At 36.1% G+C, this 18,557-nt stretch overlaps 1 protein-coding gene across 4 annotated transcripts in view; it reads right to left on the bottom strand.

Annotated features, from left to right (window-relative positions):
* Positions 1 to 18,557, bottom strand: part of MARCHF6 (membrane associated ring-CH-type finger 6) — a 97,407-nt gene that overhangs the window by 17,909 nt on the left and 60,941 nt on the right. For all 4 annotated transcript variants that reach the window (XM_056824307.1, XM_056824304.1, XM_056824305.1 and 1 more), the window contains 5 exons: positions 18,334 to 18,453; positions 16,884 to 16,984; positions 8,305 to 8,442; positions 6,553 to 6,757; positions 4,732 to 4,801 (listed from right to left, as the gene is read on the bottom strand). In XM_056824307.1, the coding sequence (XP_056680285.1) occupies positions 4,732 to 4,801; positions 6,553 to 6,757; positions 8,305 to 8,442; positions 16,884 to 16,984; positions 18,334 to 18,453 (634 nt within the window). The remainder of the gene's footprint in view (positions 1 to 4,731; positions 4,802 to 6,552; positions 6,758 to 8,304; positions 8,443 to 16,883; positions 16,985 to 18,333; positions 18,454 to 18,557) is intronic.

The raw sequence follows: 18,557 nt of genomic DNA on the forward strand, positions 1-18,557 counted from the left end.
TAAATGAGACATATGGCTAAGTAAAGAGAATTGTTATTTTTACAGTTGTTAATAATAGGGTACATTTTTTATTAGCTGTTTTCATTATAATGACTTGCCATGACTCTTGTAAAAATGTCTTTCATTTTAAAACTTTCTCTAAAAAACGACAAAATGTTAGTGGAAAGGAACTCAAAATTTATCAAAGTCAGTCCCCTCATTTTACTTTTAAAGAAACTAAGGTACAGACAAGCCGAATGAGCTTATGACTGTTTGATTAAAATTGTCCCAAAATATTCTATATAAAGAAAACATTTAAGAAGTTCTCAAAAATCTTTGACATGAATGCCAATGCATTTTTTTGTGTTTTAGGGGAAAGTTCTACTGAAGGCTGATTTTCCTCCATTCACTGAAATAATTATGTTAATCACAGGCTAAATCTGGAGCTATGCATGTGATAAATGTAATATTTTGAAGATTCTAAAAAAGAACAATATAAAAAATTGGAGACTTAGCTTCTTGGAACTGGCTAATTTATCAAGAAGTAAAACTAATTTTACATTAACAAAGAATATATGTGATATGTGTATACATATTTCTATAAAGTAATCACCTCAAGTCACAGCAGAATCTTATCCCAATAACTGTGATGAAAGTGACAATAGTTTTTTGAAAACTATCCCAATAGAGTATAAATTCTGACATGACCTCCCATGATGGAAAAGTCTAAGATGGTGGGGGAGCTAGATGGCACAGTGGATAGAAGCTTGGAGTTGGAGTCAGAAAGACCAGAGTTCAAATTTAACCTTAAACACTTAATAGTTGTGTAACCTTGTATGAGAAGTAAATAGCAAACCATTCCAGTATCTTTGCCAAGAAAACCTTATGGACAGTTAGTCCACAGATCAAAGAATTGGATGTGACTGAAGAACAACAAAAAGGTCTTAGTGTCAGACTAAGTCTATTGCAGTAGGACTACCTGGTTAAGGATATAGAAACTCATTACTAATAGAATTAAAGCATTAGGTAATAAATTATTTTTATTTTCTGTTGGGTGTAGAAATTCTATTGGGGGGGTTTAAATTTCAGAATTTAAAATACATACGCATCTTACATCTGTATGTATATTTTCATGTGTACACATACATGCCCCCCTCATGCTTGTGGATCTATTACAAGTTTATGTAATGCATACATATATATTTAAAAAGATAGAATAAAAAACTTGTAATGGACCCAATGAGCAAAGTTCTGTGATATCCTTGACCAATATTCAGCAGCATATAAATCAAAAAGAGAAGCTGATAGTGGTAACCCAGGGATAGGATTAGGCAAGTTATTACTAGTGATAGGACATGGGAACAAGAGAGTCAAGAAAAAGAACACTGTACAGATGAAGTGGTTAATCATAGATTCAATACTATGAAAGGAACATAAAGTGATGCTAGAGTAAGAGTGTAGATGAGGTGAACAAGCAAAAGTGGTCACAGTGGCGGAGTCAAGATGGCGGTGTAGAGGAAGCAAACGTTCAGACCTCTGAAAACCCTTCTTTACTGATTACAAAGCAAATGCTCCTAGGGGGCTAAAAATCAAACCAAACAACAAGACAGAGCCTAGGAACCCTCTTGCTGGACTCAACTTAAAAGGTACACCCCCAAAAGCCAGAATTCGAGAACACTCCTGTTTAAAGGGGAAGGAAGAAGGAAGGTCCCAGGACCCTTCCCCCACCTAGAGCGCTAAGCCCCCGAAGGCAGCTGGAACCTCTGGGCAGACAAAGGCACTGGTCTGGAGGGATTACCTTGTGGGCAAAGCTGTGTCAGGCTCAGAGCATCCAACACAGGCAATGGGAAAGCAGATAGAGGAGAAACGCAGAGAGCAGAGCAGGAGGCATAGTAGCAGCAGGGGAGGCACTCAATATCCACACCCCCTTCCCTTGGCCTCAGGGCACATCCAGCAACCCAGCCTCCAGAGAGTAGGGAAGCAAAAGCTCTAACACCCCATCCCCACAGACTGCACTGAGAGACTTACTTACAAAACTCCAAGGGTGAAGGCAGAAAGAAAAGCCTAAATGTGAACTTTAGATTACTCCACCCTACTTAGTCTAACAAAATCAGGTATGTCTACAATCATACTTAAGGATTAAGTATCTAGGAGGATGGCCTATGATAGACATGTGCTAGCAAATGACAAATCAGAAATAGCTGACAGATCCCTGGGCTGTCCTAAGTCAAGCTTAAGCTACCATTGGTACATGTGAGACACAGGAAAGTGATGTAAAAACCATCTATATATTTCACATCACTTCCTCTCTCTGGCCTCTTTGGCAGTGGAGAGGTGGATGGCGACAGCATGCTGAGCATTGCAGCATCTTGGCATAGCGGCTTCTATTGTCCAGGTTTCACGGTGAGTTTTCGAAACTTGATACCATACTGGAGGAAGCTGAGTAGCCTAGTTCAGGTGAGGCATCTTTACTGAGCTCTCTTGGAGTTTAGGCTGATTCTTTCTTCTTTACCTTCCAAACACTATCCTCTTAGAAAGCCAGTCTTCTTCAGAGACCTTGTGGCAGAGGACTTTGAACTTCCCCTGGCACAGGCCAGGTAGGAGAAATCCTACACCCTTTCCCTCTCCCTTCTCCTTAATTCCTTTCCTCTATATTAATTTAAATCCCCATAAATTTCCAGCTGACTTGCGTATTTTATTTGGGATATTCCCTGACGACCAAAATTAATTTAGATTAGGTCACAACCCTAAAATTATCCTTACAATACTCAACTCTTATGTGCATTGAAATTGACTCAAAGAGGGAAGAGTCATTGGGGCAGAGAATTGATTTGTACCCTATAGAGAAGTTGAAGGATAACAAATGGACTGGTGGGGAGGGAAGCAGTACAAGGGAGTTTAAAAAGACTGTAAAGAAAATAAAGGGGGAATAAGAAGGGGGAGTAGAAAGGGAAGTAAAATAAGGGTGGGAATTAGGGGGACTGATTAAAAACAAAACATTGGTGTACAAGGAAATTGTGAAAGAAGAAAAGGCAGGACCAGGAGTAGAAATCAAATGCTGGGAAATACACAGCTGGTAATCATAAATCTGAATGTGAATGGAATGAACTCACCCATAAAACGCAAGCAAATAGCAGAATGGATTAGAATCCAAAACCCTACCAAATGCTTTCTATAAGAAACACACATGAGGAAGGTAGATATGCATGGGGTAAAAGTAAGAGGATGGAGCCAAATCTATTGGGCTTCGACTGATGAAAAGAAGGCAGGAGCCGCAATCATGATATCTGAGGAAGCCAAAGTAAAACTAGATCTAGTTAAAAGAGATAGGGAAGGTAATTACATCCTGATAAAAAGGCAGTATAGACAATGAAGAAATATCCATACTCAACATGTATGCACCAAATGGCATAACATCCAAATTACTAAAAGAAAAATTAGGGGAGCTTAAGGATGAAATAGATAGAAAAACTATACTAGTGGGAGACGTGAACCTTCCTTCCTCTATCAGAACTCAGTAAATCAAACCAAAAAATAAGTAAGAGGTAAGACAAGTGAATGAAATCTTGGAAAAGTGGTCGCAGTGAAGACAAAGAACAGATTTATGGACAGCTGGGTAATATAAAAGATAGAGTACCAGGCCTGTAGTCAGGAAGACTTGAATTCAAATTCAGCCCCAACCACTTGCTAGCTGTGTAACCCCTGGGGTAAATCACTTAACTTCCATCTGCATTAGCTTCCCTATCTGTAAAATAGATATATTAAAAGCACCTATCTCCTGGGATTGTTGTAAAGATCAAATGCAATAATAATTTAGCGCAATATCTGGCAGCATATAAGAAAAACTATATCAATGCTAGTTAATTTTTGTTGCTGTTATTCTTTTTAGAGCAAAGGACTTGAAGTCAAGGGACTCCCAATCAGCAGGCAAGTTACTCAATATTGTTAAGACTCAATTTCTTTGTCTATAAAATGGGTTATCTCTAATAATATAGGGTCTATCTTATTCCCACCTAGTTATTGTTGCCCTAAGGGGATGAGAGGAAGATCTGTTCCCAACTATTCCTATCTATAGCTTTTCAACTTCCAGATAGGATACAACTGAGATTACAAAATTTAAACTCTAAGTAGCTGAAATAGAACATTTTATTATTTGTAAATAATCAGCCGCTCACTAATGAATGTAAACTGTTCCTAGATCATAATGATCACTACTAATGATAGGTAATGAATCATAAATATCACAATATAATGGTGTTAACAAAATCTGAATCAATTAGATTTCTTTTTTAAAAAATGGCTTATTTTTATAAAGTATTTCATATTTGATTAGGAATAGTTTAAAAATATACTGTCCATAAAAAATACAGATGATATGAACTAATACTTTGCTTTTTTTCACAATGGACAATACTCTTTCCTTGACAAAGTCTTCTAAATCTCTCTAATATAAATATAGGTGAAATAACCCAAGTGGGAAACATTAAATGGAAAATAGCCCATATACATTCAGAATAAAAGCATCAATTAACTGAAATGTAAGATACATATTTCTCTACAAATATGCCTAATATAACATTTTAGCATAGCCTAGAATTCATGTTTTTCCTTTCAAAGGGACCTCACTTATATATGTGAATCAGTAAACGTCATTTAAAAATTATAAATTGATGAACACAAACTTGAACACATTCCTTTTAAAATAATGGTATCAAGGATAAATTAAGCTAATGATAAGAATAAAAAACATACCTGGTAAAGTAAGGCAGATGAGACTAGCAATCAATAAGGTGATACACATGAAGACTATCAACAGAAATATCTGTGATATGAAGCACAAAGCATAAACATTTTGTGAGTGTTTAATTTCTTTATAATAATTTCCTTTATAATAGAAGTTTACTTATAATTTTAAGTTTTATATTCAAGTTAACTCCATCACATATAAAAGGGGGAAAATGTATTTTATCCAACTAGAAACAGACCAAAGAAAACTTCTATTGGCTCCTATTCTCAACTAATAAGGTGTACTGACAAGTAAAAGGCAAGTGTATTTATATAAAGAGCATTAAAAAAACTTTCAAAACAGCAGCCAATTTTTTCCACATCTCATTTACTTAAGTTGAAACCAGAAATCATAACAAGCTTTCCTTATGAAAAAGTAAAAATATTAATTTTACATGTATCCCTGAAATGCCATCACCCAAATGATTTCATAAAATACTTGTAGCAGGGGCTCTTAATTAGGGTCCATGAAAAGCTTTTCAGGAAAAAAAATTACATCATTAATTTTCATTAACAGAATTCTAATCAAAATTTAGGTTCTCCTTCAATTATCTGAAATTATAATTATGAGAAAGGCTTCATGGATCCACAGGCTACACGAGACTGGTAATAGGGTCCACAACACAAAAGGAGCTCTTTATCCCTGGCTTTAAAAAAAGGGGGGCCATTTCTCCAAAAATAAATTAAATTAGTATATACATATTATGATTGAGCTTGCTTTTTGAAATAAGAAATTAAATACATTTTATGTGCTGATATATATGGTAAATACATAACTGCATATGAGCACATATTCTATTTTTAAAAGTTACTCAAAATAGTATGAGCCAAAAGTATGAGATTTTGCTTTTATTTTTTTTAAACCCTCGATTTCCATCTTAGAATCAATACTGTGTATTGGTTCCAAGGGAAAAGAGCGGTAAGGGCTAGGCAACGGGGGTTAAGTGACTTGCCCAGGATCACATAGCTGGGAAGTGTCTGAAGCTAGACTTAAACCCAGGAACTCTCATCTCAATGCCTGGCTCTCAATTCACTGAGCTACCCAGCTGCCCCAGATTTTGCTTTTAAATAAATACAATATGATCTAAATTTACATGAATTTATAAAACAAATTTAATGGCAATAATCTATAGTAAGTAATGTTCTATTTAATAGCAAATCAGGATTTCTTACAGAAACCCAGTTTAGTTTTGAAAAATGCTTTGATAAAAATGTTTGATAATTTCTATACTTACAAAACTATGACATTTTTTAACTGCAAATGTTTAACATATAGTGTAATAAATGCCTATGGATTCATTTTAAAAATCTAACTACTAGGGGGCAGCTGGGTAGCTCAGTGGATTGAGAGCCAGGCCTAGAGACGGGAGGTCCTAGGTTCAAATCTGGCCTCAGATACTTCCCAGTTGTGTGACCCTGGGCAAGTCACTTGACCCCCATTGCCTAGCCCTTACCACTCTTCTGCCTTGGAGCCAATCAATACACAGTATTGACTCCAAGACGGAAGGTAAGGGTTTAAAAAAAAAAATCTAACTACTTTGGAGCAATCTGAAATTTATACATTTTCATTATGCATTAAAGTTCTACAACAATCCATATAATATTGAAACACCTCTGAAAATTTGATGTACTTCATTCATCCTTTACAAGCATGATAAATAACACAAACAACAATGAAAGACCTACTGTTATATGAGGCCTGGTAACTACAAGAACAGCATTTCACAATAGAAATCATGTATAAACCTAAAGAATCCAAGATTTTGAAAAAGGATTTACTGTACCCACCCTGAGTGGAAATTTTAAAGGCCTACGGTAAGGCTGAAAGCCCACAGGTCCTCCTTGTTGAAGTATGGCTTGGTGGGCTGCATGAAGACCTTCCCCAACTACTGGGATGGCATTGTTATTACGAGCATGCTGGTTGTTGTTAGCTTGTTGGTTCACACTGTTCTCATTCTCTTCTTGATCTCCAAGCAAGTAAGAATGAAGGTCCCTGTATCAAAAGGACCAATGAAAAGTCTCTTCAGCTCAAAATATAAATCAAGTATAGGGGAAAGAAGCTAGAATCAAAGAATCGCACTCAGGATGATCTAATCTGATCCTGTCGTTACACATGAGCAACTTAAAGGCTGTGAAAGCAAAGTATTCAAGTTCATCCAGCTGACAAGCGGAAGAACCAAAATTGTACCAGAGGTCAACTGGCACAGTCTAGTGCTCCTTTCATGCTTCTAATGCAAAAGACAACATGGTAGATATTTCCTCTACAGATTGATCCAGCACACTGTACTTATGTCACTAAGTAAAAATTTCATCAGTACAGATATTCTTTATCATCACCAAGCTCTCTCTCTACACCATGAGTGGGGAGAAAAATCATCTAGCAACCAGTCTTCTAACCTTCCTTTAGAGAGCTAGGCTTATATTTGAATGACTGACATAATTGATCAGAAATTCTAGGCATGAGTCATCTCCAAACTGAGTTTCGTTGGCATAGCCTTTTAATGAATCCAGGGTCAATGTATGATAAGTAGCAGGGGTATGATTTGAGCCCATACTTTCTGGTTGTAAATTTAATCCTTTTTCTTCTTTATTACAATGTAAAATTGTGTTGCTTTTTCCTTCTTAAGGGGGTAGGTTGAAAAGTAGGAGTTTAGTAGATACTGATTCCCTTAATCTATTCTAAACCTTTCAAAAATCAAGTATCCTATGCCAAGATGTATTGTGAAGTTCCCTTGATAACGCAAATGCAATCAGTAATCCAAAAGTATTTGCATGAGGATAAAATGTTATTATTGAAAACATTTTTCTTCTATATCCACAGATATTAACCATGCTACATATTACTATTAGTGTTTTCTGTTTGGTGCCAAGTCATAAGATCACAGTATTTCTAGATGGAAAACATCTTACAATCATCCAGTCCAATTCCCATAAAGATGAACAAAGTGATGCCAAAAGACTAAATTATTTGCCCAGCTTAAGAACATACAGGTAATAAATGATGAAGGAGGGATTTGAACACAAGTTTTTGATTCCTAATCCAGTGCTCTTTCTACTAAATCAAACTTATCAATGAAAATTGAGATTTTGACAATGTCTTTCATTTCAACTTATAATAGGAAATAGACTTGAGAGGCAATATTTTTTTGAAAACAATCTTTACCACAAAAATTTAGCTTTCATCACAAGCTATATACAATGTTCAATTAAACAATAATATATACATTGTGTTAAGATTTAAGAAATTCTTACAAAACTGAAAAGCACTACTAAGAATAGCTCATTTAAAATTAATATTAACTCCCACAGGTCATATGCCAAGATTTAACTTTTAACTAAAAGTAAAACTGAAGCACAAGAAGAAATTTTAATTAATACAATAAAAATAAATAAATTGGCAGTTCTATGTATATTCATATGTTAGTAACTGTTTTCAAAATTACTTTTACCTGTTTAGGTAAGGACCACTAAGAGAAACAAGGTTAAAAAAAAAAACAAGGTACAAGTGATATAATTAAAGTGTCAGTTGTTTATACTCACAACAAATATCCAGCAGTAACAGTCCATGCTCTGACAAGACCTTTCAGCCACTGCCTAGTGTGTCCTTGTTCAAGTAAAGCTGGCAATACCACCTGTAGCAGGAGCAGCTCAAGAGACAGTTCACTCACTGGGGCATCACTATAACAATAAAAAGGACCATAAAATAAAATGAAAACATTGTAACATTACCTATTTTTAAGGTGATCTCTACTGAGATATGACATAGAACTTTGCTAAGCTCCTGGTTTTTATTTCAAAGGATCCTTTGTAATAACATATAACTGTTAGAAATATGTGGTTTTTTTGTTGTATATAGTCTTCTAAATTTGTAGTTAGAATTACACCTTAATAAATTTGTATTAATTTTTTGAAAGGAAAAATACTTTCCTAAGTTCATGAAAATTCCAAATATATGAGGAAATAAATTGCATTTATATTAATAACTAAAAAAATCTAACTGCCCATTCTTTAAAATTATGTTTCAAATTACACCCTTGTCTCCAAAACCTACATGATTATGTTCCTGACACCCAATAAGAGCAGGAACAAGATCATAAGATCACAAAATTTCTGAGTTGGAAGGAATCTAAGGGACCACTTAAATCCTACCCAAATACTGTGAGTGAATGAAGAGTTGAAAAGCAAGAACATGACCAAATTCCTATTAATTCAGACTAAATGGAGTCTAAATTAATGAAATCTTCCTATAATCATCATATTTTACTCACAATGACAAAGGCTACAATTATGCCTCCCAATGACTAAAATTGGTATGTCACTACCTATCCTTCCCCATCAAAACAGCAATAACAACAAAAAAATAATAATAATAATTCTAAAGACTTGCTTTCTATTCTTAACTTAAGAAGTTTGCTATTTAATATTTCTGTGGTTTAGAGTTTTCAAATTTAAAATGTTTCTGATATTAATTCTTCCTATGAAATTAATGAAAAGTAGAAATGGGTCAGATTTTTACATAAATTGAATGGTTCAGTCTATAGGATAAGTAAACTAATATAACAAAATGTTAGTACAGTATACCAAAAAGTGCTCCATTTATCAACTGAGGAATGACTAAAAAGAGTGGTATGTGAATATAATCCAATATAATTCTGTTTAAAAAAGGAAGATATAGCCGGGTAATCATGGCTGCAATCTAGACGCGGCACGTTTCCTCTCCCCAGCACCGAACGAAATAGACTACATCAAAGGAGCATAAAATCACCTTTGGAGGAACAGAAGGACTCCCCAGTACCCCACAGAGGCAAAGGTGCGTGGGGCTTGAACATTTCCACACTAAAATAAGAAGGAAAAGCTTGCACAGAAAAGTGAACTGAGCCGCCCTTCCCCCACCCCACCTCCCCCACTAAACCAGAGTGAGCTACCTGAGCGCTCACCGGGACAGCGAGTGAGTGGGGAGCGTCTCTGTCTGGGGGGGCACTCCAGGGTCCTTGGGATCTGGGGACTGCCAGGAAAAAACGTCTCAGGGCGCTTTCACTGGAGAAGCCAGCGGACTTCGGGCGGGCTGCGCTGAACAAGGCGCACGGATTATCTGGGCGGAGCTGAATACCTGGGCTCGGAGGCTGGGAAGAACTAGTCTGAAGCAACCTAAATTCACAGAAAAACCACTCTTATAACCCAGACCCCAGACCAAAAAGGAAAGGGAAATAAAACCACCAAAGGGATGGCTCACATGGCCCAAAATCAAGCCTCCAGGAAGAAAGGGAAAAAAGTGACTATTGAAAACTTTTATGGTGGAAGTACCCAAGGGAAAGAGGAGAATGAAGAGGAAATCCAAAAAAATTCAGAACACGCCTCCCAAAATGGAAACTATCAACAAGCTCTGGAAGATCTCAAACTGGAACTTATCCAAAAGATGGAAACCTTCTGGAAAGAAAAATGGGAGAAAGAGATCAGCTGTCTGACAGATAAGACTGCTCAATTGGAAAAAGAACTCGAAGCATCCAATACAAGGGCAGACAAGGCTGAAAAGCAAATCCAGTCCCTAATGACCAGAATCAAGCACCTAGAAGAAAGTGAGATGATAAAACAGCAAGAATCAATAAAGCAAACCCAAACAATTAATGAATTGGAAGAAAACATAAAATATCTCACTGAGAAGGTCACGGACCTGGAGAACAGAGGAAGACGAGAAAATCTCCTTATCATCGGTCTCCCAGAAAAACCAGAGGTAAACAACAAATTGGATTTTATTCTAGAGGAGATTATAAAAGAAAATTGCCCCCACGTTCTGGAGCAAGGGGGCAAAATAGAAATAGAAAGGATTCATAGAACACCTTCTATACTAAATCCCCAAAAGACAACGCCTAGGAATGTAATTGCCAAATTCAAGAGCTTCCAAGTAAAGGAGAAAATCCTACAAGAAGCCAAGAAGAAGAGCTTCAGATATAAGGGGGCTCCCATAAGGATCACACATGACTTAGCGGCTAACACACTAAGAGACCGCAAAGCATGGAACACGATATTTAGAAAGGCAAGAGAGCTGGGTCTCCAACCAAGAATCAACTACCCAGCAAAACTGACTATATACTTCCAGGGGAAAGTATGGGCATTCAACAAAATAGAAGATTTCCAAGCATTTGCTAAGAAAAGACCAGAGCTCTGTGGAAAGTTCGATATCCAAGCACAGAAAGCAAGAGAAACATGAAAAGGTAAATATGAAAGAAAGGGAAAAGGAGATAAATCCTATCTTTCTCTTTAAGTCAAACTCTCTTCTATAAGGACTACATTTACATCTAATTATATATATTAATATGTGGGGAAAATGTTTTGTGTAACTCTCATAAATTGTATCATCATAAGAGTAGTTAGAAGAAACATGCATAGGGAAAGATTGGGGAATCAAGAAGATTTGGGGAAAGTTGGGGCAAAAAAAGGAAAAGGGAGGGGGGAACCGTGATAATACTAAGATTAACTTCAAGAAATAGGGGGGGAATCAATAGAATAAACTTTCCCATATAAAGATACACATGGGAAGGGGAGGGGAAGAACTCTCATATGAGAAGGAGAGGAAGAGAGCGTGAAGTGGAAGTACTTAAACCTTACTCTCAGTGAAATCAAATCTGAGAGGGAAGAACATCTAGATCCAGTGGGATCCTGAATTCTATCTTATCCATTAGGGCAAGAAAGAAAGGAAAATTAAGGAGGGGGAGGGGGGAGGGAGCACAAAAAGGGAGGGAAGGAGAGGGGGGAGGGGAAGGGAGCATAAAAAGGGAGGGGCTAGAAAGGGAAGCATCTCAAGGGAGGGGACTAGGGGGACTGACCTAAAGTAAATCACTGGTTCAAAAGGAGAAAGCTAAAGAAGAAAGGTCAGAACTAGGGGAAGACATCAAAATGCCAGCGAATCCACAAATAACAATCATAACTTTGAACGTGAATGGGATGAACTCACCCATAAAACGCAGACAAATAGCAGATTGGATTAGAACCCAAAACCCTACCATATGTTGTCTTCAAGAAACACATATGAGACGGGTTGACACTCACAAGGTTAGAATTAAAGGTTGGAGTAAGACCTTTTGGGCCTCAACCGATAGAAAGAAGGCAGGAGTTGCAATCATGATATCTGACAAAGCCAAAGTACAAATAGACCTGATCAAAAGGGACAGGGAAGGTAAATATATTCTGCTAAAAGGAAGTATAGACAATGAGGAAATATCACTAATCAACATGTATGCACCAAATGGTATAGCATCCAAATTTTTAATAGAGAAACTAGGAGAATTGAAGGAGGAATTAGACAGTAAAACCATATTAGTGGGAGACTTGAACCAACCACTATCAAATTTAGATAAATCAAATCAAAAAATAAATAAGAAAGAGGTAAAAGAGGTGAATGAAATCTTAGAAAAATTAGAATTAATAGACATATGGAGAAAAATAAATAGGGACAAAAAAGAATACACCTTCTTTTCAGCACCACATGGCACATTCACAAAAATAGATCATACACTAGGTCATAGAAACATGGCACTTAAATGCAGAAAAGCAGAAATATTAACTGCAGCCTTTTCAGATCACAAGGCAATTAAAATATTGATCGGCAAGGGTACATGGAGACCCAAATCAAAAATTAATTGGAAATTAAATAACATGATACTCCAAAATCGGATAGTTAGAGAAGAAATCATAGAAACAATTAACAATTTCGTTGAAGAAAATGACAACGGCGAAACATCCTTTCAAACCTTATGGGATGCAGCCAAGGCAGTACTTAGAGGAAAATTCATATCCCTGAGTGCATATATTAACAAATTAGGGAGGACAGAGACCAAGGAATTGGAAATGCAAATCAAAAAACTTGAGAATGAACAAATTAAAAACCCCCAGAAGAAAACCATACTAGAGATCCTAAAAATTAAGGGAGAAATTAATAAAATAGAAAGTGACAGAACTATTGAGCTAATAAACAAGACTAGAAGCTGGTACTTTGAAAAAACAGACAAAATAGACAAAGTACTGGTTAATTTAATTAAAAAAAGGAAAGAAGAAAGGCAAATTAATAGCATCAAGGATGAAAAGGGGGATCTCACCTCAAATGAAGAGGAAATTAAGGCAATCATTAAAAACTACTTTGCCCAACTATATGGCAACAAATTTACCAATCTAGGTGATATGGATGAATATTTACAAAAATATAAATTGCCTAGACTAACAGAAGAAGAAATAGTTTTCTTAAATAATCCCATATCAGAAATTGAAATCCATCAAGCCATCAAAGAACTGCCTAAGAAAAAATCCCCAGGGCCTGATGGATTCACCAGTGAATTCTATCAAACATTCAGAGAACAGTTAACCCCAATATTATACAAACTATTCGACATAATAAGCAAAGAGGGAGTCCTACCAAACTCCTTTTATGACACAAGCATGGTACTAATTCCAAAGCCAGGCAGGCCAAAAACAGAGAAAGAAAACTATAGGCCAATCTCCCTAATGAATATAGATGCAAAAATCTTAAATAGGATACTAGCAAAAAGACTCCAGCAAGTGATTAGAAGGGTCATCCACCATGATCAAGTAGGATTCATACCAGGGATGCAGGGCTGGTTCAACATTAGGAAAACTATCCACATAATTGACCACATCAACAAGCAAACCAACAAGAATCACATGATTATCTCAATAGATGCAGAAAAAGCCTTTGATAAAATACAACACCCATTCCTACTAAAAACACTAGAAAGCATAGGAATAGAAGGGTCATTCCTAAAAATAATAAACAGTATATATCTAAAACCATCAGCTAATATCATCTGCAATGGGGATAAACTAAATCCATTCCCATTAAGATCAGGAGTGAAACAAGGATGCCCATTATCACCTCTATTATTTGACATTGTATTAGAAACACTAGCAGTAGCAATTAGAGAAGAAAAAGAAATTGAAGGCATCAAAATAGGCAAGGAGGAGACCAAATTATCACTCTTTGCAGATGACATGATGGTCTACTTAAAGAATCCTAGAGATTCAACCAAAAAGCTAATTGAAATAATCAACAACTTTAGCAAAGTTGCAGGATACAAAATAAACCCACATAAGTCATCAGCATTTCTATATAATTCCAACACAGCTCAGCAGCAAGAACTAGAAAGAGAAATCCCATTCAAAATTACCCAAGACAAAATAAAATACTTAGGAATCTATCTCCCGAGACAAACACAGGATCTATATGAACACAACTACAAAACACTTTCCACACAACTAAAACTAGACTTGAACAATTGGAAGAACATTAACTGCTCATGGGTAGGACGAGCCAATATAATAAAAATGACCATCCTACCCAAACTCATCTATCTATTTAGTGCCATACCCATGGAACTCCCAAAAATTTTTTTTACTGATTTAGAAAAAAACATAACAAAGTTCATTTGGAAAAACAAAAGATCAAGGATACCCAGGGAATTAATGAAAAAAAATACAAAGGAAGGGGGTCTTGCAGTCCCAGATCTCAGACTATATTATAAAGCAGCGGTCATCAAAACAATTTGGTACTGGCTAAGAGACAGAAAGGAGGATCAGTGGAATAGACTGGGGGCAAGCAACCTCAGCAAGACAGTATATGACAAACCCAAAGATCCCAGCTTTTGGGACAAAAATCCACTATTTCATAAAAACTGTTGGGAAAATTGGAGGACAGTGTGGGAAAGATTAGGCTTAGATCAACACCTCACACCCTACACCAAGATAAATTCAAAATGGATGAATGACTTGAACATAAAGAAGGAAACTATAAGAAAATTAGGCGAACACAGAATAGTATACATGTCAGACCTTTGGGAAGGGAAATACTTCAAAACCAAGCAAGAATTAGAAAGAATTACAAAATGCAAAATAAATAATCTGGATTACATCAAATTAAAAAGTTTTTGTACAAACAAAACCAATGTAACCAAAATCAGAAGGGTAGCAACAAATTGGGAAACAATCTTCATAAAAACCTCTGACAAGGGTTTAATTACTAAAATTTATAAAGAACTAAATCAATTGTACAAAAAATCAAGCCATTCTCCAATTGACAAATGGGCAAGGGACATGAACAGGCAATTCTCAGCCAAAGAAATCAAAACTATTAATAAGCACATGAAAAAGTGCTCTACATCTCTTATAATCAGAGAGATGCAAATCAAAACAACTCTGAGGTATCATCTCACACCTAGCAGATTGGCTAACATGACAGCTATGCAAAGTAATGAATGCTGGAGGGGATGTGGCAAAGCGGGGACATTAATTCATTGCTGGTGGAGTTGTGAATTGATCCAACCATTCTGGAGGGCAATTTGGAACTATGCCCAAAGGGCGATAAAAGACTGTCTGCCCTTTGATCCAGCCATAGCACTGCTGGGCTTGTACCCCAAAGAGATAATGGACAAAAAGACTTGTACAAAAATATTCATAGCTGCGCTCTTTGTGGTGGCCAAAAATTGGAAAATGAGGGGATGCCCCTCAATTGGGGAATGGCTAAACAAATTGTGGTATATGTTGGCGATGGAATATTATTGTGCTAAAAGGAATAATAAAGTGGAGGAATTCCATGTGAACTGGAACAACCTCCAGGAAGTGATGCAGAGCGAAAGGAGCAGAACCAGGAAAACATTATACACAGAGACTGATACATTGTGGTACAATCGAAGGTGATGGACTTCTCCATAAGTATCAATGCAATTTCCCTGAACAATCTGCAGGGATCTAAAAAAAAATACTACCCACAAGCAGAGGATAAACTGTGGGAGTAAAAACACCGCTGAAAAGCAACTGCTCGACCACAGGGTTGGAGGAGATAAGACTGAGGAGAGACTCTAAATGAACACTATAATGCAAACTCCAACAACAGGGAAATGGGTTCGAGTCAAGAACACATGTGATAACCAGTGGAATCATGCGTCGGCTATGGGAGAGGGAAAGGCGGGGGGGGGGGGGGGGGGAGGGGAGGAAAAGAAAACGATCTTTGTTTCCAGTGAATAATGTATGAAAACGACCAAATAAAATAATATTAAAATTAAAAAAAAAAAAAAAGGAAGATATAAAGAATCCAAAGAAGCATAGACAGATGAAATGAAAAGAGAATGAGGCAAAAAGCAGGAAAATAATGACATTATGGTCTTTTTTTTATTGTCACAGTATTAACAATGTAAATAGAAAGAATGAAAAACCCCAAACTGAACACTATGTAATCATATTTGCTAAGCTCATCTTTGAAGAACTGAGATAACATACCTCTCTGGCATCACTGGATAACTATGAGGTATGGAATATATAAATACTGTCAGACTCAGGTGATGTGTTCCATAGTCTGGCTTTTTGTTCTCTTTTTTATTTGTTTTTACAAGACTCCGGAGCAGAAAGGAGGATATAATTGGAAATGGAGGTGGTAATAATGAAACAAAAGGGGGCAGCTGGGTAGCTCAGTGGATTGAGAGTCAGGCCTAGAGACGGGAGCTCCTAGATTCAAATCTGGCCTCAGACACTTCCCAGCTGTGTGACTCTGGGCAAGTCACTTGACCCCCATTGCCTAGCCCTTACCACTCTTCTGCCTTGGAGCCAATACATAGTATTGACTCCAAGATGGAAGGTAAGGGTTTAAAAAAATAATAATAATAATGAAACAAAAGATAATGAAAAGATTTGGGGTTTTTTAATTCTCCCTATACAACAAAACAATGAAACAATCTAGCTCATTATTTATAAAAAAATTATGGTCATGAGAGTAAAACCTGTTTTTTTTATTGGGATTATAGAAATATAACGCAAGGACATATTTTCTTCAGAAATATTTAACTTTTTAAGTAGTTCTAGAATACCACCAATATTATTAGGAAATAGCATGCCATTTTTAATATGCTTAACAATTTAATATTAAACAAATTGCACTTACCCAAAAAAGTCACTTTCTTAAGAAATGCATGAATAGGGTATGCTTACCAGTTCTAATATTTTCTAAAACTTAGCTAACCTCTCTTCCCCCAAATCCCGTAAGAAAAAATAAAGTAATAATGCACTGACTTGGAATACAAAATAATCATTAAAGAAGGAAATTTGAAATACAGAATACTTACCTATATAGCATGACATTATATGGAAGAAAATTGGGCAATAGATTCTTAATAATACGTATAGGGAGCCACAGCATAAGAAGGACGATGGAACCAAAGACAATCTGTTAACAAGGAAAATGATATTAAATTATAACAATGGTAATTGGCTTATTTGAGGTTAAAGTTTAAAAAAATTCTATGATTAGTTTTACAAATATATGTCAGTTATTAAGAGTATAATAATGTCCTTTTCTTTGATTAGGAGCATATGGAGGACAGCTAATTCTTTATCAACTTGATCTTGGAGAAGCAGCTCAGGACAGTAAATATACTTGTGGTCTTAGTCAGGAAGAGCTGGATTCCAGCTCTGCCTCTAACATATAATAACTGTATAACTAAGGACAAAACACTTCTCAGTAGCTTGAGAAAGCTTTTCAAGACTCTTTAGTGAGGGGACAATTAGGTGGTATCAGTGGATAGTCAGTCATGTCCTGGGTTCAAATCAGGCCTCACTTTTAAGCTGTGTGACCCTGTGCAAGTCACTTAACTGCCATGGCCTAGTCCTTACCCCTCTTTTGCCTTAAAAACTAATGCACAGTGTTGATTCTAAAACCAGAGGCAAAAGTTTAAAAACAAAAACAAAAAACTCTCAAGTGATAGACAAGTTACCAAAAGGCACCAATGGAAGAAATCTGGATCCTGAAAAAGTAATAATAAAGATGACAATTTCATCTCCAACACCACATGAATAACTTTAACAAGTGAACCTCCATTTTATTATCTACAAAATGTGAATGATAACAATGTTCAGTTGCCTCATTAGTGCCTACTTTTTCATAATCCCTTTTGGGGTTTTCTTGGTAAAGATACTGGAATAATTTATCATTTCCTTCTCCTTCAGATCATTTTGCAGATAAGAAGTCCAAGGCAAATAGGGTTAAGTGAAATTGGTCAGGATCACATGGCCAGTAAGTGTTTGAGGCTGGATTTGAACTCAGGTCTTCCTGACAAGAGAGGGGTGTGGAGGATGGATGTAAAGCCAGAATTGAAGTCAGGAATATCTGGATTCAAGTATCAATGAATTCAAGTATTCAATAAATTGGCTAAGGTGGGGAATAGTCAAGGAGTTTGCTCCAATAAAGAAATTACTGGCACAGGCAAAAAATACCTGTAGTACCTAACTTATAAGGTTATAAGGAAGATCAAACAAGATAATGTAAATATAATACTTTGTATACTTTAAAACACTGTAAATTTCAAATGTTATCATTAACTTTGCAATTGTAGTAAATATAATAATTTTATTTTTTAACAGGTGAGTAAAAAGTTCCACTGTTTTACAAAAAGTTCCACTGTTTTAGGTCCCTTGCAATGTAATTGAAAATATACAGAAAGAGTATAATAAAAATTAGTCAAGTTATATAAAGAGAAACATGCTTTATTTCAAGACTAAATAAAAATATTTCATTACCACTGACAAAATAAATCTTCGGAGATGTCTGTAAATGGGCAAGTGAATCATTTCCTGTACTGGATTAAAATCTGGATCATTCAAATTCCTCAGAAACCACAAGACACCAGGCCTTAGCACCTATAAAAGAATAAATCCAAACCTGTAAAAATGTACTAATCAAGTTTTCTACATATAGCGACTTCCCAATTAATGTGAATAAAATTCCCCAAAGTGGTCACATT

Source organism: Monodelphis domestica, chromosome 3 (assembly GCF_027887165.1).
Source record: "Monodelphis domestica isolate mMonDom1 chromosome 3, mMonDom1.pri, whole genome shotgun sequence".
Classification (NCBI taxonomy): Eukaryota; Metazoa; Chordata; class Mammalia; order Didelphimorphia; family Didelphidae; genus Monodelphis; species Monodelphis domestica.